This window comes from Nerophis ophidion, linkage group LG14 (assembly GCF_033978795.1).
Source record: "Nerophis ophidion isolate RoL-2023_Sa linkage group LG14, RoL_Noph_v1.0, whole genome shotgun sequence".
In the NCBI taxonomy this organism is placed as follows: Eukaryota; Metazoa; Chordata; class Actinopteri; order Syngnathiformes; family Syngnathidae; genus Nerophis; species Nerophis ophidion.
In genome coordinates this window covers 51,522,643-51,547,605 of record NC_084624.1, presented here as the reverse complement: position 1 = coordinate 51,547,605, position 24,963 = coordinate 51,522,643, and the positions used below count along the sequence as shown (strand labels likewise).

The window sequence follows — 24,963 nt, the reverse complement described above, 5'->3', positions numbered from 1 at the left end:
AGTGTGTGAATGTGTGTGTGAATGGGTAAATGTGGAAGTAGTGTCAAAGTGCTTTGAGTACCTTGAAGTTTGCTGCAGGCCCGCAGGCCACGCCCCCACCACAGTTAGCTTCAGAATAACAATGTTATTACAAAGAATAAGAGACTTATTATACTCTAGAAATGTTGGTCTTACTTAAAAATGCACGCGTTTAGTTGTGTTCAGTGTTATAAAAATATTATATGGCTCTTACGGAAATATATTTTTAAATACTTGGCTTTCCCGACCCCTGGTCTAAGTTCATATTTTTTTAAACGGATGAATACAAAAAAACATGTTTAAAAATAAAGATGTATTTTGAAATCAAGTCACGCAGGAAGAAAATAATTGACTTAGCATTGTATCAATGACATCGGTCCAATTCTTCACTTTTCATCTTGCAAATAAACAAATAGTGACCTACTTGAATCTCAGCTCGTACATATTGCGACTTGAACAACAATGTAATAAATACAACTACAAAATTAAATGGAATTAAAAATAAAAACACTGTGAATATCATTATGGATCATAAAAAGAGAGGAATTAATGACGGTACAATTCCAACTTCGGTGAAATCAAGACGGTTTGGGGTTGAGGAGCTTGTCGAACACGTCCAAGGCTTCCTGGATCTCCTCTGCTGTCAGGCCACCCAGTTCCTCCAGAAGGAACCTCCTCCTGGTCCACGGCGCGGTGTGGAGGCCTCGCAGCCTCACCTGCAACCAGTCGCGGCGCTGCTGCACCTGTTTGAGCTCACCGTGGTCGTGCATGAGCTGGACCTCGCTCACCGTCCTCTTCCTGCCACAATCATTGTTACTTGAACTTAACATCGACATAGAAAAGTACAAGCACAGCCTTCTCAAAGTGATCATCTACCTCAGCGGGCCGCCTTCCGCGACAGTGAAGATTTGTGAAATGCAGACGATAACCAGGACTGAACTTCTCATGATGAACTCTGCAGCCTGTTTAGAAACAAAGGCAATGTTAACACCGAAGTTTATTTCATTTGGACGCGATTTAACCGCACCATTTGTGATGGCGTCGGTCAGTGATGCTATAAACGGCGGAGTGCGGGTCTTTTATAAGCGGCGGGCTACCGGCCAATAAGGAGCTGTCGTCATGAGCGCCGATGACGTCACAGGACAGGAACACCTCCTTTTTGCAAACATGACCACCGACTCTGACCTTCTTGTGTGACTCAGCCTCGCACACAACACTTTCCATGGATTTACGACGGCCATTGATGGCCGCCGCGTCTCCCCGGTTACCACGGCGCAACAGCGGCCTCCCGAAAAGGAGCTTTGACGCTGATTTGACGTCAGAGAAGGTTTTCTCAATGAAGTATCTGGAGGAGTGTTTCCTAACCTTTATGGCGTCAGGGCCACATGTTTGGGGAGCTAAGGTCAATGCAGCCACTTTTTGTAAGTAATACCATCCAAAAGGTCAGAAGAAAACTGAATCGTTATCTAAGATTTTACACTTCATTCTAGGGACCAACTAGTTTGTTATGCAAAATGTTTGGCCATTTGATAAGGCGGTGCACAGACGTTTGGCAAACATTTTCAGAATCAGAATTGGAATCAGAAATACTTTATTAAACCCCGATGGGAAATTAAGAGTTTCAGTACAATCTCATTCAAGATAAGACAAACAGTACAGGGAGACAGAACAGGATCGCTGACGAGTCTGCCAACATCCGCCGCCCCTTACCAATAATGTGAGAAACGGGTAAAGTCTAAGCCTGGGTCCAGACTGAGGCCAAGGGGAAAAAAATCCTTCATAGCCACAGCACACATAAGCATGCGCGTAAGAGGGAAACATCAAAGGACACAAAGGAAATTAAAAGAACAAAGCTGATTTCTACATGAAAGTCTGGGCCTCCCTGCTTGGGCTGCTGCCCCCAAGATCCGGCCTCAGATAAGCGGAAGAAAATGGATGGATAATTTCTACATACAGCTACAAAAGTAAAAGCAACAACAACCAAAAAAAAAATAACAACCCACACACACTGTGGTGGCTTCTGCGGTGTTCCACGCCATGGTCTGCTGGGGTGGGGGGAGCATGGCCAGAAACAGGAGCAGACCCAATAAAGCAACCAAGAGAGCCCACTCCACCCTCGGCCGCCCACCAACTCTCTGCCAGTGTCCAGTTTTCTTGGATGAGCAAGGATGCGTCCAAGTAGACCGTGGTGTCTGATACCTGCTTATTCAGCCATGACACTGTGAAGCTTGTCCAACTACGCGATCCTGTCTCTTCATCCACATATCCTCTCCTCCAGTCTCTCCAAACTCTGCAGCCCTGTCCTTTCATCCATGTCTCCTCTCCTCCAGTCTCTCCAAACTCTGCAGCCCTGTCTCTTCATCCACATCTCCTCCAGTCTATCCAAACTCTGCAGCCTTGTCTCTTCATCCACGTCTCCTCCAGTCTCTCCAAACTCTGCTGCACTGTCTCGTCATTCACGTCTCCTCTCCTCCAGTCTCTCCAAACTCTGCAACGTTGTATCTTCATCCATGTCTCCTCACCTCCAGTCTCTCCAAACTCTGCAGCCCTGTCTCTTCATCCACGTTTCCTCTCCTCCAGTCCCTCCAAACTCTGCAGCCTTGTCTCTTCATCCACATCTCCTCTCTTCCAGTCTCTCCAAACTCTGCAGCCCTGTCTCTTCATCCACGTCTCCTCTCCTCCAGTCTCTCCAAACTCTGCAGCCCTGTCTTTTCATCCACGTTTCCTCTCATCCAGTCCCTCCAAACTCTGCAGCCTTGTCTCTTCATCCACATCTCCTCTCTTCCAGTCTCTCCAAACTCTGCAGCCCTGTATCTTCATCCACGTCTCCTCTCCTCCAGTCTCTCCAAACTCTGCAGCCCTGTCTCTTCATCCACGTTTCCTCTCCTCCAGTCCCTCCAAACTCTGCAGCCTTGTCTCTTCATCCACATCTCCTCTCTTCCAGTCTCTCGAAACTCTGCAGCCCTGTCTCTTCATCCACGTCTCCTCTCCTCCAGTCTCTCCAAACTCTGCAGCCCTGTCTCTTCATCCACGTCTCCTCTCCTCCAGTCCCTCCAAACTCTGCAGCCTTGTCTCTTCATCCACATCTCCTCTCCTCCAGTCTCTCCAAACTCTGCAGCCCTGTATCTTCATCCACGTCTCCTCTCCTCCAGTTCCTCCAAACTCTGCAGCCTTGTCTCTTCATCCACATCTCCTCTCTTCCAGTCTCTCGAAACTCTGCAGCCCTGTCTCTTCATCCACGTCTCCTCTCCTCCAGTCCCTCCAAACTCTGCAACCCTGTCTCTTCATCCACATCTCCTCTCCTCCAGTCCCTCCAAACTCTGCAGCCCTGTCTCTTCATCCACGTCTCCTCTCCTCCAGTCTCTCCAAACTCTGCTGCCCTGTCTCGTCATCCACGTCTCCTCTCCTCTAGTCTCTCCAAACTCTGCAGCCCTGTCTCTTCATCCACGTTTCCTCTCCTCCAGTCCCTCCAAACTCTGCAGCCCTGTCTCTTCATCCACGTCTCCTCTCCTCCAGTCTCTCCAAACTCTGCTGCCCTGTCTATTCATCCACGTCTCCTCTCCTCTAGTCCCTCCAAACTCTGCAGCCCTGTCTCTTCATCCACGTCTCCTCTTCTCCAGCCTCTCCAAACTCTGCAGCCCTGTCTCTTCATCCACGTCTCCTCTCCTCCAGTCTCTCCAAACTCTGCTGCCCTGTCTATTCATCCACGTCTCCTCTCCTCTAGTCCCTCCAAACTCTGCAGCCCTGTCTCTTCATCCACATCTCCTCTCTTCCAGTCCCTCCAAACTCTCCAGCCCTGTCTCTTCATCCACGTCTCCTCTCCTCCAGTCCCTCCAAACTCTGCAGCCCTGTCTCTTCATCCACGTTTCCTCTCTTCCAGTCCCTCCAAACTCTGCAGCCCTGTCTCTTCATCCACGTCTCCTCTCCTCCAGTCTCTCCAAACTCTGCTGCCCTGTCTTGTCATCCACGTCTCCTCTCCTCCAGTCTCTCCAAACTCTGCTGCCCTGTCTTGTCATCCACGTCTCCTCTCCTCCAGTCTCTCCAAACTCTGCAGCCCTGTCTCTTCATCCACGTTTCCTCTCCTCCAGTCCCTCCAAACTCTGCAGCCTTGTCTCTTCATCCACATCTCCTCTCTTCCAGTCCCTCCAAACTCTGCAGCCCTGTCTCTTCATCCACGTCTCCTCTCCTCCAGTCTCTCCAAACTCTGCAGCCCTGTCTCTTCATCCACGTTTCCTCTCCTCCAGTCCCTCCAAACTCTGCAGCCTTGTCTCTTCATCCACATCTCCTCTCTTCCAGTCCCTCCAAACTCTGCAGCCCTGTCTCTTCATCCATGTCACCTCTCTTCCAGTCTCTCCAAACACAGAGACCCAGCAGCTGGTCTCCACGGCCAAAAGGCTCCTTGGAGGCAGATACAGAAGTTCACAAAGAAGCACTGCAAAAGTGCCACCCCTTGTTTTACAGTTCCCAAAGGGTCCCGGACCAAAAGGCAAAAAAAAAAAAAAACACATGAAAACAAGAGGAAAAACCAGGAACTCAAAAAGATGACACAAGAGCACAGAGCTCCTGCCACCAGCAGCCACTACAGCCACACCATCTTGGGGAAAAAATAAAAATATAATTGAAAATCAAATCATAGGAAAGGTGATGTTGTGTCCTCAGTGTTTCAGTTCCTGGGACAGTGCCACTAAGTGCACGGTAATAATAATAATAATAATGGATTAGATTTATATTCCGCTTTTCTATTGTTGGATACTCAAAGCGCTCACAGAGAAGTGGGAACCCATTATTCATTCACACCTGGTGGTGGTAAGCTACATCTGTAGTCACAGCTGCCCTGGGGTAGACTGACGCAAGCGTGGCTGCCAGTTTGCGCCTACGACCCCTCCGACCACCACCAATCATTCAGTCATCATTCATTCACCAGTGTGAGCGGCACCGGGGGCAAAGGTGAAGTGTCCTGCCCAAAAGTGCATTATTTATCAATCTGCTTCAAAAACATTACTTGGGAAATAGACCGGATCCAGTCGCAGACTTTAAGGTTATGTTGTGGAGCTACTAAATCAACCCCAGTTGTAGCATTACAAATAGAGATGAACGAAAAACCTTTGGACATGAGGAAAGATCAACTCTCAGCAGATTATTGGGCAAACTTAAAAGGATCCAGGCAAGGACATCCAACCCGTCTAGTGCTACTAAACTGCCAAGAAAAAGAGAAGAAAAAAATGAATAGTTTTGGGTGGATAATAGGAGACGTATGTAACAGAGCTCAAATTGAAAATATTAGAGTTAGCCCTACAGTAACAATTCCTGCAATACCACCGTGGATGTATGACAACCCAAAGATAAACATGCAATTACTAAAGAATAGAAATTGAAAGGCCTACTGAAATGAGATGTTCTTATTTAAACGGGGATAGCAGGTCCATTCTTTGTGTCATACTTGATCATTTCGCGATATCTCCATATTTTTGCTGAATGGATTTAGTAGAGAACGTCGACGATAAAGTTTGCAACTTTTGGTCGCTGATAAAAAAAGCCTTGCCTGTACCGGAAGTAGCAGACGATGTGCGCGTGACGTCACGGGTTGTGGAGCTCCTCACATCTGAACATTGTTTACAATCATGGCCACCAGCAGCGAGAGCGATTCGGACCGAGAAAGTGATGATTTCCCCATTAATTTAAGCGAGGATGAAAGATTTGTGGATGAGGAAAGTGAGAGTGAAGGACTAGAAAGAAAAAAAAGGACGATTCAAATGTTATTAGACACATTTACTAGGATCATTCTGGAAAATCCCTTATCTGCTTATTGTGTTACTAGTGTTTTAGTGAGATTATATGGTCCTACCTGTACAACCTGAAGGCCGGCCCCGCACCTTTCTTTAGCACCAGTCAACTGGTGGTGGCGATGCCCATCTTTGCCCTTCGCAAGGGACCCTCTTCGACACACGATCTTTTGAAATGATTTTGTGTGTGGTCCAATCCAACCGTGTTCGCTTGACATCTCTGTTCCATAGTAAAGCTTGACTGTCATCTTTCGGGAATGTAAACAATAAAACACCGGCTGTGTTTGTGTTGCTAAAGGCGGCCGCGATACACCGCTTCCCACCTACAGCTTTCTTCTTTGACGTCTCCATTATTCATTGAACCAATTGCAATAGATTCAGCAACACAGATGTCCAGAATACTGTGGAATTATGCGATGTAAACAGACGACTGGTGCTGGAACAAAATGTCCTCTACAATGCGTGACGTCACGCGCACGCGTTATCATACCGCGACGTTGTAGCATGATACTTTCGCGCGAAATTTCAAATTGCAATTTCGTAAACTAAACCGGCCGTATTGGCATGTGTTGCGATGTTAATATTTCATCATTGATATATAAACTATCAGACTGCGTGGTCGATAGTAGTGGGTTTCAGTAGGCCTTTAAATAGTTACCAGATAGAACAATGGATTGAAGAAATTTTTTTGGACAACATATGATATATACACAGATGCATCAAAAAGTATAAATAGTAAGGTAGGCGCTGATGCAGTTATCCCACAAGGAAACATAGTATTAAATAAAAGAATCAGTGATAAACTATCTGTTTTTACGGGGGAATTGGTAGCAATTTACTGTAGGTGTAATGAGAGGAGGGTGTAGAAATAGGAAGGAAGAAGACATTATTACTAGAATGAGATTAGGACATACAAGTCTAAATAGGTCACTAAAACTGATAGGCAAACATACTACAAGGGCTGTGTGATTTTTGCCATCAGATAGAAAATGTTGACCATGTTTTAATACAATGTAGGAAATATAATAGAAAAACAGAAATACTGGAAAGTAAGTTAGCAAAATAAAATATTAGGTTAGCAGTGGCAGATATATTAGGATTGCATTCAGAAAACATAGGATATAAAGCAATACACACATATTTAAAAAACACTGGGTTAAATAAACGAATATAGAATAGGGATCCACCTAGGTCCACACTCCATTACAGTAGATGGCGGTAATGCACACCATAAGGTTGCTTGCCATAAAAACAAAAGAAGAAGAAGAAGGGTGGTATCGATTCGATACTGACGTTTCTGTTGGTATCGTCCCTATTGATATATGGATCGACTCGTATCTCCCTCTTTCCAAACATGTCGGTGTACGGCCCGGTCGTGAAGATCCATCCTGTGGTCCTCGCCTCCATTTGCGACTCGTACGAGCGACGAAATGAGGGGGCGAGTCGCGTTATTGGGACTTTATTGGGTGTGGACTCATTTTTTTTTTTCATTTTATTTCAAATCCTCATTTGGCGCACCGCAAACTAACCGCTGTTGTAGCCTAGCTGCTAACGCATGTTGCACCCGCTAGCCGCTAGTTAGCTTAGCATAGTCACTCAATCACACAGTGTATCAGTCATTGGTATTTATTGTTATATAAATATACATATACTTAAAAATGAGTTTCCTGGTCTTTTGGGCGATCAATATTGACTGTAGCTTACCGTCAGTGAGGTAAGGCTGTGTGTTGATGTTTGGTGCCATCACATGAATAGATTAACGTGGACCCCGACTTAAACAAGTCCATCCATCTTCTTTCGCTTATCCGAGGTCAGGTCGCGGGGGCAACAGCCTAAGCAGGGAAACCCAGACACTCCTCTCCCCAGCCGCTTCGTCTAGCTCTTCCCGGGGGATCCCAAGGCGTTCCCAGGCCTGCCGGGAGACATAGTCTTCCCAACCTGTCCTGGGTCTTCCCCGTGTCCTCCTACCGGTTGGACGTGCCCTAAACACCTTCCTAGGGAGGCGTTTGGGTGGCATCCTGACCAGATGCCCGAACTAGCTCATCTGGCTTCTCTCAATGTGGAAGAGCAGCGGCTTTACTTTGAGCTTTGAGCTTCTCACCCTATCTCTAAGGGAGAGCCCCGCTACCCGGCGGAGGAAACTCATTTCGGCCGCTTGTATCTGTGATCTTATCCTTTCGGTCATGACCCAAAGCTCATGACCATAGGTGAGGATGGCAACGTAGATCGACCAGTAAATTGAGAGCTTTGCCTTCCGGCTCAGCTCCTTCTTCACCACAACGGATCGGTACAACGTCCGCATTACTGAAGACGCCGCACCGATCCGCCTGTCGATCTCACGATCCACTCTTCCCTCACTCGTGAACAAGACTCATAGGTACTTGAACTCCTCCATTTAAAGAAGTTGAAAAACTTATTGGGGTGTTACCATTTAGTGGTCAATTGTACGGAATATATACTGTACTGTGCAATCTACTAATAAAAGTTTCAATCAATTCAATAAAAAAAAAAAAATAATAGTCATACCTCTAGTACTGCTAGCGTACTCTGGCTTACAATGGCTACCTTCTGGTACTTAACGTCTTTCTGTCCCCTTTTAGGTACAATCGACAAACACTCCATAGAAGTGACCAACTGCTTTTCTGTTCCCCACAATGAGTCCGAAGACGAGGTACGTTGTTGGTGGCTGTCAAACATTGGCTGTGTTGTTCTGACTGTACTATAGATCAGTGTTTTTCAACCTTTTTTGGCTGGGCGATATAGAAAATGACTATATCGTGATATTCGAGTATACGTTCTCACTGAGGCTGGGCGATATGGCTTTTTTTAAATATCTCGATATTTTTAGGCTATATCGCGATACACGATATATATATTGTGGAGGGAGTCCGGTCCGATCCGGTGGCCATGTACTGCTTGCCTGTGTATCGGCTGGGGACATCTCTGCGCTGCTGATCCGCTTCCGCTTGGGATGGTTTCCTGCTGGCTCCGCTGTGAACAGGACTCTCGCTGCTGTGTTGGATCCGCTTTGGACTGGACTCTCGCGACTGTGTTGGATCCATTATGGATTGAACTTTCACAGTATCATGTTAGACCCGCTCGACATCCATTGCTTTCCTCCTCTCCAAGGTTCTCATAGTCATTATTGTCACCGATGTCCCACTGGGTGTGAGTTTTCCTTGCCCTTATGTGGGCCTACCGAGGATGTCTTAGTGGTTTGTGCAGCCCTTTGAGACACTAGTGATTTAGGGCTATATAAGTAAACATTGATTGATTGATTGATATCTCGATATTTTGCCTTGCCTTGAATTAAAGGCCTACTGAAATGAGATTGTCTTATTAGCATCAAACTTTCATATTAAGGTGAGGGCCGTAAAATAACATTTCCGATTGTCATGTTCGGATGTACATTGTGGATGCCATCTTTGCTCCACAGTAATTATTTTGCTGTCATCCAGCATTCTGTTTTTGTTTACTTTGTAGCCAGTTCAGTTTTAGTTTTGTTCTGCATAGCCTTCCCTAAGCTTCAATGCCTTTTCATAGGGGAACTTACTCACTTTTATTATTTTTTGTTTAAGCATTAGACACCTTTTTACCTGCAAGCGGCCTCCCACTGTTTCCGACATTTACAAAGCAATTAACTACCGGCTGCCACCTACTGATATGGAAGAGTGTTGCACGGTTAATATGCCGAGCCCTAGACAGCACCGACACTCAACAAGAACAAGATTATAGCAAAATGGCTCACTTCCATCTGCAGTCCCTGGCAACCTCAACTAAAGAGATACAAAAATCATGCAATAAAGTTATAACATTAAAATTACACTATAGCGTGTATTCCGGTTACTTTTAGACCTCCACCCCAGATCACACCTCAATCCAACCCACTTCTCCAAAGTGGGCTGGCTCAGGGTGGAGGACAGAGTAAAACAACTTGCACTGAGCCTAGTCTATAAAATCCGCTACACCTCCTTGATACCGAAGTACATGTCAAATTACTTCCTTAACGTAAATGACCGCCATAACCACAACACCAGGGGGAGCTCCACAAACCACGTTAAACCCAGATTTCGATGTAACAAAGGTCTTAACTCATTCTCTTTCTATGCCACATCAATGTGGAATGCACTCCCAACAGGTATAAAAGTAAGTGCATCTCTATATTCCTTCAAAACCGCTCTAAAATAACACCTCCAGGCAACTTCAACACTTTACTAATACCCTCCTCCATTCACATCCCATTTCCCCGGATTATAAACAACTCAAATGTATTTCTAATGTATATACTTGTTCTTATGCTATCTGAACTCACTATGTTCTCTGCTGGCTGTACATATCCTACTAAGTAAGACCTACACTGTTTCAATGTCCACATTTCTCTGTTGATGCAATTGTTGATGACTGAAGTTCTGATATCAACCAAAGCTCCTCATCCCACCCCCCGGATTGTAAATAATGTAAATAATTCAATGATGATTAACTTGTGTGATGACTGTATTATGTTGATAGTATATATTCGTACCATGAATTGATTAACGTGGACCCCGACTTAAACAAGTTGAAAAACTTATTCGGGTGTTACCATTTAGTGGTCAATTGTACGGAATATGTACTGTACTGTGCAATCTACTAATAAAAGTATCAATCAATCAAAATTCAAATGACAAAAAGTCATAAAATGCCTTTTCAATGACACGCAATTATACAATATGACCACACAGTTCGAGATACATTTTAAAACTGCCACAAATTCAGGGCTCAGCTTAACTGAAAATTGATCCCCAGCAACTCTTCGAAGCATCAAGCAGGTCTATATGTGGTTATTGTGTAAATATATTTTCTCATTCTGTTTTGCACACTCTTGGAGTCAACATGTAGATAGCGTCATGTACATAGTGTATATACTCTCCCATTTTTTGTATGTATTGTTTTTCAAATCACCTGACATGTATACTGTGTATATGTACATAATTTATCAATTTTTTTAACATATTTTTTATATACATGTTACAGGTTATATCTTTTATTATTGAATGTATCTAATGTGATGAATATTTAATGGACTACAAGGGGCGCAAGCCTTTAGAATTTTTATGCCATCCATTTGCCTTTTTAAAGCATTACATGGATTCTTTGAGATGTCAATACACTTCTCAATCAATAAAAAAAAAACACAGAAATTACATGCTTTTGTTCACATCTGTCATTTGTAAAAACAACCATGATTTTAACACACACACCACAGTTTACAACAAAATGTTCTCATGCCTAAGTATAATAAACATTAAGTTGACATGTCAAACATGGTGCCCACCTCATTGACCGTGTGAGCAGCTTTGATTGCTCCAAAGCCACTTTTTAACTTCAATTGTGAATGAACAGTAATCTGTTAGACTTTTCAAGTTTGTTGCGAGGTTGTTCCATTCCCTTATTGCTTAATATGCAAAGGCTGATAGTGCAAACAAAACTTTTCAAGTTTGTTGCGAGGTTGTTCCATTCCTTTATTGCTTAAAGGGGAACATTATCACAATTTCAAAAGGGTTAAAAACAATAAAAATCAGTTCCCAGTTGCTTGTTTTATTTTTCGAAGTTTTTTTCAATATTTTACACCTCCCGGAATATCCCTAAAAAAAAGCTTTAAAGTTCTCGATTTTCGCTATTTGCGATGTGACTGTCCATTTCCCTGTGACGTCATACAGGGCTGCCAATACAAACATGGCGGTTATCAAAGCAAGATATAGCGACATTAGCTCGGATTCAGACTCGGATTTCAGCGGTTTAAGCGTTTCAACAGATTACGCATGTATTGAAACAGATGGTCGGAGTATGGAGGCAGATAGCGAAAACGAAATTGAAGAAGAAATTGAAACTATTGAGCGAATAGCTATTGACGCTATTCGGCCATAGCATGGGTGTACCTAATGATGTGGCCCATAGCATGGCTGCCTTATTAGCATCGCCGGTAAAATGTGCGGACCAAACGATCAGGACTTTGGCATCTTGTGACACTGGAGCAACTTAAATCCGTCGATTGGTAAGTGTTTGTTTCGCATTAAATGTGGGTATCTAGTTTCAAATGTACATACAGCTGGCGTAAATAGCATGTTAGCGTCAATTAGCATAGCATGTTAGCATCGATCAGCTGGCAGTCATGCCGTGACCAAATATGTATGTATATTACATAAGTCAACAACATCAACAAAACTCACCTTTGTGATTTCGTTGCCTTAATCGTTGCGAATGCATCTGCAGGTTATCCATACATCTCTGTGCCATGTCTGTCTTAGCATCGCCGGTCAAATGTGAAGACACTCTGGCAATTTCAATGGGGGTCTGGCGGCAGATTTCTTGCCAGTGGTGCAACTTGAATCCCTCCCTGTTAATGTTGTTACACCCTCCGACAACACACCAACGAGGCATGATGTCTCCAAGGTTCCAAAAAATAGTCGAAAAAACGGAAAATAACAGAGCTGAGACCCAGTGTTTGTAATGTGAAAATGGCGGGTGTATTACCTCGGTGACGTCACGTTCTGACGTCATCCCTAAAAGACCGATAAACAGAAATGCGTTTAATTTGCCAAAATTCACCCATTTAGAGTTCGGAAATCGGTTTAAAAAATACATGGTCTTTTTACTGCAACATCAAGGTGTATATTGACGCTTGCATAGTTTTGGTGATAATGTTCCCCTTTAATATGCAAAGGCTGATTGTGCAAACAATGTTTTACATCTGGGTACGCAACACTGCCCCCTGGTGGAGGCTCGTGTGTTTCTAGTTGTATAGCAGACGTAAACTGGACAAAGTGCTTAAGTGGCGCTGTTTCAGTGTTATTTAGGATTCGATGGGCCATTCGTATTGATGCTAATCTTTAAATGTTAGCAAAATTTAACAATCTATATTTTTGCTGACTGTTTCTCTTTGTCAAAAGGTTGCTGTGGACATGGAGTTTGCCAAGAACATGTATGGGCTCCACAAGAGGGTCTCTCCTACTGAGGTCATCATCGGCTGGTGCGTCAGTTTTAAAATCATATAAAGATTGAATGTCAGGGTTTCCCCCAGATTGCCGAGATACCTATGGTATTGGGGTTGTGGTCATCACAACGTCATTGAGTAAACTTCTATGATGCATACATTTTTTTTTAAAAAGGCTTAAATGTATACATGCTAGGGTTGTTCGATATACCGGTGTTAGTATAGTACCGCAATACGAATGAATCATATTCGTATTCGTTACTATACCGCCTCTGAAAAGTACCGGTCCGCCGCGCCCCCGTCGTTGTCACGTCGGGTCATTGCTGGTTTACGAGCAGACGACCATGTTCGGTAGCACACGGCGTACTTACAAGCAGACAGCGTGTGTGGACAGAAAAGGGAGAACGGATGCATTTTGGCTTAAAAACTTAACGGTAAAAATGAAGTTATAACACTGAAACGCCCTTAGAAAGAGGTGCTTTAAGACATTGGCAGTGTTTTAGCTACTTCCGAATCACTAATCCTCACCTCCATGGCGACAAATAAAGTACATTTTTTACAAGTATCATCCCTGCAGGACGAGGAATAGCTAAACATGCTTCACTACACACTTACCTCACCGGCGTCCAAATGTAAACAAACGCCATTGGTGGATCTACACCTAGCGTCCACTGTAATCATACCAAGTACAGGAGCGTTTCTAGTCGATACTACTATGATTACATCAATATTTTTCGGCATCATAACATCGTCTTTCATTTTTTTTTAAATTATATTTTGTTTATAAACTCAGAAAATATGTGTGTGGACACGAGGACTTTGAATATGACCTATGTATGATCCTGTAACGACTTGGTATTGGATTGATACCCTAATTTGTGGTATCATCCAAAACTAAAGTAAAGTATCAAACAACTGAAGAAAACATTCATTACATTTTAACAGAAGTGTAGATAGAGCATGTTAAAAGAGAAAGTAAGCAGATATGAACAATGAACAAGTAGATTAATAATTAATTTTCTACCTCTTGTCCTTATTAATTTCGACAAAATAATCGAATGGAAAATGACACAATATGTTGCTGCATACGTCAGCATCTAAATTAGGAGCCTTTGTTTGCTTGCTTACTACTAAAAGACAAGTTGTCGTATGTTAACTATTTTATTTAAGGACAAACTTGCAATAAGAAACATGTTTAATGTATCCTAAGATTTTTTTTTTAAAACAAAGCCAATAATGCAATTTTTTGTGGTCCCCTTTATTTAGAAAAGTACCAAAAATTATCGAAATTATTTTGGTACCTGTAGCAAAATATTGGTATCGGGACAACACTAATACATACATCTAAAACTTAATCTGTATTTTTAATTTGTATTGATATATACACATTTTATATTATAGCTAGGGTTTTTGCATTTCATTAAAAAGCCTTGAAAGTAATTGAATTGATTTTGTAAAAACAAGCCTTAAATGGTATTAATAGCATTAAATAAGATGTCCAAAGGTGTTGAAATATTTCACACAATTTACAGGCCTGGGCCTAGTCAACAAGTCAATTAATTGAACAGTTAATGGACATAAACTTGATAACTTTGTCAGCATCGATAAATTGCGATGTCTGTGTGTTTGAAGGGCTGAACAAAATCATTTAATTTTGATGTATACATTCATACTATAACGACCTGCTGGTGTAAAATGTTTGTGTGTTATGTTAATTTTCCCACGATCGTGAACACACTGTGCCTGAAGTGAAAGGGGATTGGCAAAGAATGAGGAAATGTTGTGTCAGTAGGGCTGCAACGTTAGTCGACAACAAAATTTGTCGTCGCCAATAGTCGCAACGTCATCGCATGTGTTTTTCTGGCCGGAAGTGGGTCGCTCGCAAAAACATTGTCCGTGATAACATGTAAAGTGTGAGGATATTTCCTCTTGGTCTTGTTAAAAACATGAATACCTTTCTCATTTTGCAACGAGGACCTTGTTTTTATGGCAGTACATCTGTGATACGCGACCATTTAAAGCGCAGACATGATGTTTGGAGGGAGGATGCGGACACAGACTACTGTTAGCTTCTACTTTGCTAGCCAGCTAACAAAAGTGAGATGAAGTTGTTTGAAAAATAACTCTCCAACTATCATTTTAGCCAAAGTCAGCCAGCTAAACTTTTCAAGTACGTTTTAAAAAAGTTTCCATTTACAATGCCGTAAAAAATAAGGCACACGCAGGCAGGCAAGAACCAATGCAGATGTATAATAAAATTAAACATATAATCTATTAAATAGTCAATATTTTGAGAATTAATCCAAGATTAATTTTAATATTTTAACTGTTTTATAAATACATAAAAAAGATTGATAAAACATTTTTTTTACCACTTTGCCTTTCCTTTCTTTTAAATGGACAGCACTTTTATTTTTAACAGCTGAATCAGCAGCACAGTTACAGTATAAATAAATATTGATAAATGAATGAGTCATTTGGTTGTTTGTGAGCACATGCCAAAATAACTTAAGCTGCATTTAGAAGTCGATGGAAAAATTTGAATTGTTAAATGTGTATGCTTAACGATCCGATTAGTGTACTAATCGTTAAGATAATCCTTGACTAATCGACAATCAAAATAATCATTAGTTGCAGCCCTAGTTATGTGTGAACAGAGACGGATGTATGTACGCAAGGGGGGAGGGAGGAGGGAACTTGGTGGATTTGGGCCGTCTGTTAGCATAAGATTGGCAATAAAAGTTAAAAAGGGCTTCAGACTTTGTGTGCCTTTTTCTGGAGATTAAGAAACATTACATTACAATTTGTTTTCACATTAAAAACCTCATTGTGGCTTTTTGTGGTTGTTTTTTTCGCGGCTAAGTTGTGCGCTACGATCAATTACATTAAGGGGAAACCCTGAATGTTCTCACGTTTACCTAAAATAAATTGTCTTGCACGACAGGTATGCCACAGGCTTTGACATCACAGAGTACTCTGTGCTTATCCATGAGTATTACAGCCGCGAGGCCTCTAACCCCATCCACCTGACTGCCGACACGGCCCTGCAGAGTGGCAAGATGAACATCCGCGCCTACGTCAGGTCTGTCACTCCGTGCACTCTTGGAGACTAAAAAAAAACATGCTGATGCTTACACCTTGTCTCACAGCGCACAGATGGGCGTGCCCGGGAAGACTGTTGGCGTGATGTTCACCCCGCTCACCGTCAAACACGTTTACTATGACACAGAGAGGATAGGAGGTATGCAGGCAATTAAGCTTACATGTTGACGTAAATTAACCTAAGACGTAAATGTTGCTGTGTTAATCCTCAATACATGGATGTCTATTGGTTTTGATTTAAAAAAAAATCACAGGGCACGTTGTCTATTTTTGACAGTGGACCTTCTGCAGAGAACACGCTTGGCGGTCACTCGCACCAAGGGCCTGACCTCCGACCTTTCTCAGGTGGCTTGCTCTGCCTCCCGCATCCAAGACATGCTGACCACCATGCTGGGCTACATTGAGGACGTGCTGGTGAGTTAATAAGCTCAAACTTTTCAGCACGCACTTCTTTGACAACAGCAGGGCTGGGCTTTAACCATGGCATTTGCCGCGACCCGCCCTTACGACTTGCTGTAATACCCTAAACAAATTGACTAGCATTTACAGCATGAACATGCCGTGACCGCCTTTGACTTTTTACCGTATTTTTCGGACTAAAAGTCGCAGTTTTTTTTCATAGTTTGGCCAGGGGTTCGACTTATCCTCAGGAGCGACTTATTTGTGAAATTATTAACATATTACCGTAAAATATCAAATAATACTCTTTAGCTCATTCACGTAAAAGACTTTCATCGGATTTATGGATTAGGAGTGACAGATTGTTTGGCAAACATATAGCATGTTCTATATGTTATAGCTATTTGAATGACTCTTACCATAATATGTTACGTTAACATACCAGGCATGTTCTCAGTTAGTTATTTATGCGTCATAACGTACACTTATTCAGCCTGTTGTTCACTATTCTTTATTTATTTTAAATTGCCTTTCAAATGTCTATACTTGGTGTTGGGTTTTATCAGATACCTTTACCCAAAATGCGACTTTTACTCCAGTGCAACTTATATATGTTTTTTTCCTTCTTTATTATGCATTTTCGGCAGGTGCGACTTATAATCCGGAGTGACTTTTACTCCGAAAAATACGGTATTTGTAAATGGACTAGGGATGTAACAATAAACGGTATAATGATAGACAGCTGTAAAATTCTAGACGGCTAATAACACCGTTTAAATTTTTCATTACAAAAACACCGTCATTTATTAATGCATTTTAGACAAATGCTTACTTCTTGAATACTCCATCAATCAATCAATGTTTGTTTATATAGCCTTAAATCACAAGTGTCTCAAAGGGCTGCACAAGCCACAACGACATCCTTGGTTCAAAGCCCACATAAGGATAAGGAAAAACTCACAACCCAGTAGGATGTCAATGTGAATGAATATGAGAAACCTTGGAGAGGACCACAGATGTGGGTGAACCCCCACTCCTCTAGGGAGACTAAATGCAATTGACGTTGTGTGGGTCTAGCACAATATTGTAAAAGTCCAGTCCATAGTGGATCAATCATATTAGTGAGAGTCCAGTCTATAGTGGGGCTAGCAAGAGACCATCCCGAGCGGAGACGGGTCAGCAGCGCAGAGATGCCCCCAACCGATGCACAGGCGAGCGGTCCACTCTGGGTCCTGACTGTGGACAGCCAGCACTTCATCCATGGCCACCGGACCTGTGCCCGCCCTTCCACAAGGGAGAGGGGGGCAGAGTAGAAAAGAAAAGAAACGGCAGATCAACTGGTCTAAAAGGGTGGTCTATTTAAAGGCTAGAGTATACAAATGAGTTTTAAGATGGGACTTAAATGAATACCGCAGCGTCTGCGTATGCGCACTAGATCGGTTCGACTCGAGGAAACATGGCGACTTCATGGAATTTGCTTTGAAATTGTTCCCTCCGAGCTAACGCAGCCGATCGCTTCGTTTCATTTCAATCGCTTCTACTTCCCTGGAATCTTGATGTGCGATTAAGAGCGCAATGCTATTAGAGGAGAACAATATTTAATGTTGCGGTTTCATTTTGAACGTGCAGCTGGCATCCTTCCGTCAGTTGCTGGGACTGCGAGTTAGCATGCAGAAGGCGATGTGTGGGTGCCACAACTTGTTTATAAAGTCTGTAGTTTGTTTAGTGGGATGCTCACTTGTCCTTTAATTTAACTGCTAACTTAGTTAGTGTTCGAATAACATCATTACGAGCAAAAATGTTTTGTCATTTAATCGAATTGATCGCTGGCTGAGTTGTCGCTGTGGCACAAAGATTGTGTATTGGATGTTGGAGGTATCACTCCTCTTTATTTTTGTTGGCCAAACTGTTGCACTAAAGTACGTGGTTATTGTTGAAAAACAAAGCTTGTTTTTTTTACTTAATCTTTGTGTTTTATATCGATATCAAAAAGTACACACCATGTTTTTTTGTTTTTTTTACATATGTTTTGTTTTTCATTCTGCAAAGTAATTACTTAAAATAACCATTCATGTGACCAAGCATTTTGTTAAGGTTTAATGGTGTATAATTAAATCCTACAGAACATTTTTCTGCTCAAACTCTCCATGGATGTGTCCTAACTTAAAAAATACTTCTCTTTATGAAAATGTAAAACTAGAAATAAAGACATAAAGTAATCTGACAAGCTTCTACTATTAATTAATTAACAATCCACTATTAATTAATTAATGATCCATTGTTTGCCAGAGGAATTGCGGGCGCCACTAACTGTGGAGTGTTTCAAACAGCACTTGAAGACATTTTTGTTTGAGAAGGCCTCCTTTTGTTTTGCACCACCTGTCTTTCATGCATTTTATACATGTGTTGTCAAGCTTTTGTTTTGTGTCTGTTTAAACCCTGCTGTAGCACTTGGAAATGTGTATGCAAATGTAAAGTGCGTTTATAATGAAAATGGATTATTATTGTTACTACACTTGGTATCATTACTGTCGATGTATGTATCGATCAGTCCACCCCGTTTATACGGAAGGGCTCCAGCTAAGCCGTTAGCGTGGCTTATTGTATCGTCCTAGGCTATAGACTACACACCTTAGGTCCTACGGCAGACCTGGGCAAATTAAGTCCCGGGGGCCACATGCGGCCCGTTAAGCTTTCCAATCTGGCCCGTCGGACATTCCCAAATATTTGCACTTTTGCTTATTATTTTAGTGACTAGTGTTGTCCAGATACCAATATTATTTTCATACTTTTCGGTACTTTGATACGTTTCTAAATAAAGGGGACCAGAAAAAATGCATTATTGGCTTTATTTTAACGAAAAATCTTAGGGTGTGGCGGACCAGTACTTTTCAGAGGCGGTATGGTACTGAATATGATTCATTAGTATCGTGGTACTATACTAATACCCGTATACCATACAACCCTACTAGCTACTATGGTAATCTACGTCACAGCAGGTCAGACGAGGTACCAAGCAGTGTGGGTGGGGAGCGTTTCTTTAGTGTTCTCGTGAGACGTGTAAAAACGCCAACTCAACACCAAGCCAAACCGGAGTCAATGAAGAGAACGTCGTTGTAAGCTTGACCATTTACTTTTGACAATTCCTTCATAGACAAGATGGTGAAAAACTGAAAAGAACAAGAGACACAACACGCAACACACTTATTGCCTCTGTACATATTCGTTTACAATGACATATAAAAATGTAACGGTAATGTCGGAAAATGTCCAGCAGAGGGAGACTCCCGTCTGCCTAAATGACTTGAACACATTGTATCTAGTTCGACAATTATATTTAACATATCGGCACTATTACACTTTTTTAACGTGTCTGACATGTTGTTAACTTATTAAAGACGACTTACGGCATTGCTTCTTCGCCGCTTTGTGTAGGATGGCAACAGAAAGTACTACAGAAGACCACAAAATGTATCTCTAGCTTTCGAACAAATACCGGAAGTCAACCAACAGGAAGTAATTTTGCGGAAGTGACATCATCTAACTGCTGTTTACCGATTATAGCGTGCAATAAATATAAACGACTTTAACTCCAAATTAAAGCATTGCGGTTACTAATACAAAATATTAAGTAATACAAAAATATTATCATGTAATTACGTAAATAATATTAACAGTTGACTTCAGGAGAACACAGTTTCCACAGAGCGTTTTAAGAACGGCCAGCCTGAAATGTGGGTGTCAGGGACAGACGTGGAAGGAGATTTTTACAAGAAAGTTCTAAAGCTTAGTGATATATCACATATATCAGATTGTAGATGTTGTTTTTGTTTTTTTACCCTTCACGTTCATATTTCGCTGTTTGTTGCATTTGGCTTGATTGTAAAATATGTCGATTGAGAGGGGCTGTGACGTTCATATGTTCTCAATATTCAAGGTTTTATCGTTCATAGAAAAAAATGTAATTCCATTCCGTTTTTAAGGCAGTCTGTCATAACATTTTCAGCATTCAATCAGACTTTATTGTGAAATTCTCTATTAGTTTTCCTAAAAATATATATACCGCTCCCAGACACATTTTTTTCTCTAAATTTCGCCCCCGGGTCAAAATAATTGTACGTGTGTAGTAGAGATGCGCGGTTTGCGGTGTCATCCGCAGAGTCCGTGGATAAACCGTGGGTCGGGCGGGTGACATGACGAAAAAATAGATTTTAATTTGATTCGGGCGGGTGGCGGTTGAACCATCCGGAAATATTTGTAATACATGGTTCTGGGATCGGTATCCTTTACCATTCAAAGAGCCATTTAAGACCCATGTCACAAAGCGAAGAAGTGAAGTGAAGTGAATTATATTTATATAGCGCTTTTCTCTAGTGACTCAAAGCGCTTTACATAGTGAAACCCAATATCTAAGTTACATTTAAACCAGTGTGGGTGGCACTGGGAGCAGGTGGGTAAAGTGTCTTGCCCAAGGACACAACGGCAGTGACTAGGATGGCGGAAGCGGGAATCGAACCTGCAACCCTCAAGTTGCTGGCACGGCCACTCTACCAACCGAGCTATACCGCCCCAAGAAGACAATGGGAGACGCTAATATTCTCTAGAATGACTGCCGGCAGTCACCCAGTTAATAAGTATTAGGGTGTGCTATGAAGCCTTTGGCTTTGTCGCCTTCTACAGCATTTGCGATCTGCTTGTCAGTCCAGCAACACACGAACACGAGTGCAAGGCATACTGGGTGACACAGAGTACACTAATGGTTGTAATATAAACAATTTTAACACTCTTATTAATATGCGTCACGCTGTGAAGCCACACCAAACAAGATTGACAAACGCGTTTCGGGAGAACATCCTCCCAGTAACACAACATAAACGCAACACAACAAATACCCATAATCCTTTGTATCCATGACATTTTCTGACTATTTTATACACCCCGCTAGCAGCAAAGTTCAGCGGGCGGTTGCCGTTCTGATAAAATGTTGGTTCGGGTGGACGGCGGGTGGATGACGACTTTGGTGATGCGGTTGCGGACGATATAATTGCCTATCCGCGCATCTCTAGTGTGTAGTGTAGCATTTCCTCCTAGTGATACTTGCAAGGAACTTTTTGTTTGTTACCATGAAAGTAAGGATTAGTTAGTCACGCTCTTGTGAGTGAGAATGTTTCATTACGTCGAGGACACCCTCGTTGGTGTCAAATTTGCACGACACAAAACTGTTTTATCAACATGCATAATCACGATACAAACTGTATTAGAAGCTGTATTGTCCGCCAAAGTTTTATCATTTATATAATGCAACCCTAACACTTAAAACGTAAGTTCTATCCAAATGAATCCATATCAGACAATTATTCTGTTAAACGGGACGCTGTTCAATCTGTTCAGTCTGGCAAGGTGGCAGCAGATAACAGCGTGGGCCGTTTCCTGATGGACCTGGTCAACAAGGTGCCCACCATTTCCGCAAAGGACTTTGAGAACATGATCAACTCCAACATCAATGTATGTGTCCTACAAGTTTGTACTTTTTTGAATGGACAATTATTTCACTGTCTTGTAAAAATCACTTGGTGTCACCACTTTAAGAGCTTCACATAACAACATGTCACTGTTGTCTCGCAGGACCTTCTGATGGTGACCTACTTGTCCAACCTCACCCAAGCACAGATCGCTCTCAACGAGAAGTTGGTGCTGCTCTGAGGCGCCGCTATTTAATTTTTATTCTGTTTTTTTTTTTTCTGAGATGAATAAACAATATTCTCTTGCTCATTACCATTCAAATGTCATTTATTTTTCTGTTAAGTTCTTTGTTGAACAAAAATTTAGGGAGTAATCCCATTTTAATGGAACCTGACTCTCGCCAGATCCTTGTAGTTTGCTATGCTCCACACAAGGATCTGGGACTTCTCAATAGATGTATTACAGAAGGCGGAGACTTGTTAAAAAAAATCATTGGATAATTCACTAGTCCGTTATCTTGAATGACGTGCTACTTTAACCACTAACATCCAAATCAACCAGTGACGCTGATGAGAGCGACGCTGGGCAATCCAAAACAGAACAGCTGACATATTGGATAACGACCGACCGAAAAGTTAGAGAACTTTTACCAAAAAAAACGCAGCAATGTCCGTAGACGATCGATGTCGCAAAACAGTTGCAATAGCAGAATCAATGGCAGCATGCAGCAAGGAGTCGTGTGCTGTTTGTATCAAACAGTCGCTTCGGCGCTACGTCACATCTATGAAATCCTGCCCGGCGATCCTGATTGGTTCGTTATTTTTTTGCTATCTTGAAAGAGTTTGCAATGCCCTCCAGCCCGGATCCTTGTGTGGAGCTCAGCTAACTACAAGGATCTGGCGAGAGTCGGGTTAAATTTATTGTGCTGTATATGGATCATTTTGAATCTGATTGTGATTGTAACTCCTAGGTACTTGAACTCTTCCACCTGGGGCAGTCTCCTCTCCAACCCGGAGATGGCACTCCACTCTTTTCCGGGCGAGAACCATGGACTCGGATTTGGAGGTGCTGATTCTCATTCTGGTCGCTTCACACTCGACTGCGAACCGATCCAGTGAGAGCTGGTTAGAGTGTCCGCCCTGAGATCGGTAGGTTGGGAGTTCAAACCCCGGCCGAGTCATACCAAAGACTATAAAAAAATGGGACCCATTACCTCCCTGCTTGGCACTCAGCATCAAAGGTTGGACTTGGGGGTTAAATCACCAAAACTGATTCCCGGGCGTGGCAACGCTGCCACCCACTGCTCCCCTCACCTCCCAGGGGGTGATCAAGGGGATGGGTCAAATGCAGAGGACAAATTTCACCACACCAAGTGTGTGTGTGACAATCATTGGTACTTTAACTTAAGATGAAGCCATCAGGACCACATCATCTGCAAAAAAGCAGAGACCTAATCCCGCGGCCACCAAACCGGAACCCTTCAATGCCTTGACCGCGCCTAGAAATTCTGTCCATAAAAGTTATGAGTCTTGTTCACAAGTGGGGGAAGAGTGGATCGTGAGATCAAAAGGCGGATCGGTGTGGTGTCTTCGGTAATGCGGATGCTGTATCGATCCGTTGTGGTGAAGGAGCTGAGCCGGAAGGCAAAGCTCTCAATTTACCGGTCCATCTACGTTCCCATCCTCACCTATGGTCATGAGCTTTGGGTCATGACCGAAAGGATAAGATCACGGGTACAAGCGGCCGAAATGAGTTTCCTCCGCCGTGTGGCGGGCTTCTCCCTTAGAGATAGGGTGAGAAGCTCTGCCATCCGGGAGGAACTCAAAATAAAGCCGTTGCTCCTCCACATGGAGAGGAGCCAGATGAGGTGGTTCGGGCATCTGGTCAGGATGCCACCCGAACGCCTCCCTAGGGAGGTGTTTAGGGCACGTCCAACCGGTAGGAGGCCGCGGGGAAGACCCAGGACACTTTGGGAAGACTATGTCTCCCGGCTGGCCTGAGAACGCCTCGGGATTCCCCGGGAAGAGCTGGACCAGGGGTGTCAAACGTACGGCCCGGGTACCGGATCAGGCCTGCAAACAGGTTTTATCCGGCCCGCGGGATAAGTTTGCTAAGTATAAAAATGAGCCAAAATTTCGGAATGAAAGAAACTGCTGTTCTAAATGTGTCCACTAGATGTCACAATAGCAATTATTTGTATCTGTAGATTATGCTACATATGTAAAAAAAAAAAAAACTACCCGATGTTAGTGCACTAGTCGAGGAAAATGAACAAACTACATAAATAACATCCTGTAATTTGATTTTGATATTTGTTTATCTTGATAGATTGAAAATGAACACCAATGACTTGACTGATGAACATTATCACAGAATTTATTCAGAAAGTATAAATAACGACTAATAACGATAAAATACTATTAACCGCATGAAAGTGCCATGAAGATCACTGGCTGCTCTCTCCCCTCCCTAGATGAACTGTACAGTGCCAGGTGCCTCAAAAAGGCCCAAAACATCATAAAGGACCCAGCTCACCCTGGACCTCAACTTTTTGAACTGATGCCCTCAGGTAGGAGATAGAGGACAATAAAATGCCGGACAAACCGTTTTAAAAACACTTTTTACCCGAGAGCAATAGTATCACTGAACACAAGATAACAATAAGGACTGTGCACGTGAGCCGTATGCTTGATATTTTTATGTATTTTTATCTATTTATCTATGTTCTTATGGTTTTAAGTATGATTTTGCATACAATTTCGTTGTACAAATGTACAATGACAATAAAGATATAGTCTTACATTCTAACATGTACGTGTGAAAAAAAACATTATTAAGATTTGTACATTTACAGAGTGTGCTAGTTCTATTTTTAAACAAAGAAAACAATCCGAAGTTGTCTTTATTTTTAAGTTATCATGCCACGATTTTATCAGTTGGGCTTCACGGTGGCAGAGGGGTTAGTGCGTCTGCCTCACAATACGAAGGTCCTGCAGTCCTGGGTTCAAATCCAGGCTGAGGATTTTTCTGTGTGGAGTTTGCATGTCCTCCCCGTGAATGCGTGGGTTCCCTCCGGGTACTCCGGCTTCCTCCCACCTCCAAAGACATGCACCTGGGGATAGGTTGATTGGCAACACTAAGTTGGCCCTAGTGTGTGAATGTTGTCTGTTTATCTGTGTTGGGCCTGCGATGAGGTGGCGACTTGTCCAGGGTGTACCCCGCCTT

At 42.6% G+C, this 24,963-nt stretch overlaps 2 protein-coding genes across 2 annotated transcripts; one reads left to right on the top strand and one right to left on the bottom strand.

Annotated features, from left to right (window-relative positions):
• Nucleotides 1-400: 400 nt before the first annotated feature.
• Nucleotides 401-7,777, bottom strand: LOC133568822 (parathyroid hormone-like). The gene is made up of 3 exons (XM_061920979.1): nucleotides 7,506-7,777; nucleotides 895-980; nucleotides 401-816 (listed from the first exon to the last, which is right to left on the bottom strand). Exons 2-3 carry the CDS (start codon nucleotides 963-965, stop codon nucleotides 597-599), a joined length of 291 nt encoding a protein of 96 aa, XP_061776963.1. The 5' UTR covers nucleotides 966-980; nucleotides 7,506-7,777; the 3' UTR covers nucleotides 401-596.
• On the top strand, nucleotides 7,109-22,053 carry eif3f (eukaryotic translation initiation factor 3, subunit F). The gene is made up of 8 exons (XM_061920976.1): nucleotides 7,109-7,267; nucleotides 8,402-8,472; nucleotides 12,731-12,810; nucleotides 15,719-15,856; nucleotides 15,924-16,015; nucleotides 16,154-16,290; nucleotides 21,667-21,780; nucleotides 21,901-22,053. Exons 1-8 carry the CDS (start codon nucleotides 7,156-7,158, stop codon nucleotides 21,976-21,978), a joined length of 822 nt encoding a protein of 273 aa, XP_061776960.1. The 5' UTR covers nucleotides 7,109-7,155; the 3' UTR covers nucleotides 21,979-22,053.
• Nucleotides 22,054-24,963: the final 2,910 nt, after the last annotated feature.

What these genes read in the sequence shown, in the direction of transcription:
- LOC133568822 (XM_061920979.1), bottom strand. Translation starts at nt 965, where the DNA reads ATGAGAAGTTCAGTCCTGGTTATCGTCTGCATTTCACAAATCTTCACT. An exon ending in GCGGAAGGCGGCCCGCTGAG is followed by an intron (nt 817 to 894) that starts GTAGATGATCAC and finishes TGATTGTGGCAG; the next exon opens with GAAGAGGACGGTGAGCGAGG.
- eif3f (XM_061920976.1), top strand. Translation starts at nt 7,156, where the DNA reads ATGTCGGTGTACGGCCCGGTCGTGAAGATCCATCCTGTGGTCCTCGCC. An exon ending in CGTTATTGGGACTTTATTGG is followed by an intron (nt 7,268 to 8,401) that starts GTGTGGACTCAT and finishes GTCCCCTTTTAG; the next exon opens with GTACAATCGACAAACACTCC. An exon ending in GCTACATTGAGGACGTGCTG is followed by an intron (nt 16,291 to 21,666) that starts GTGAGTTAATAA and finishes CAATCTGTTCAG; the next exon opens with TCTGGCAAGGTGGCAGCAGA.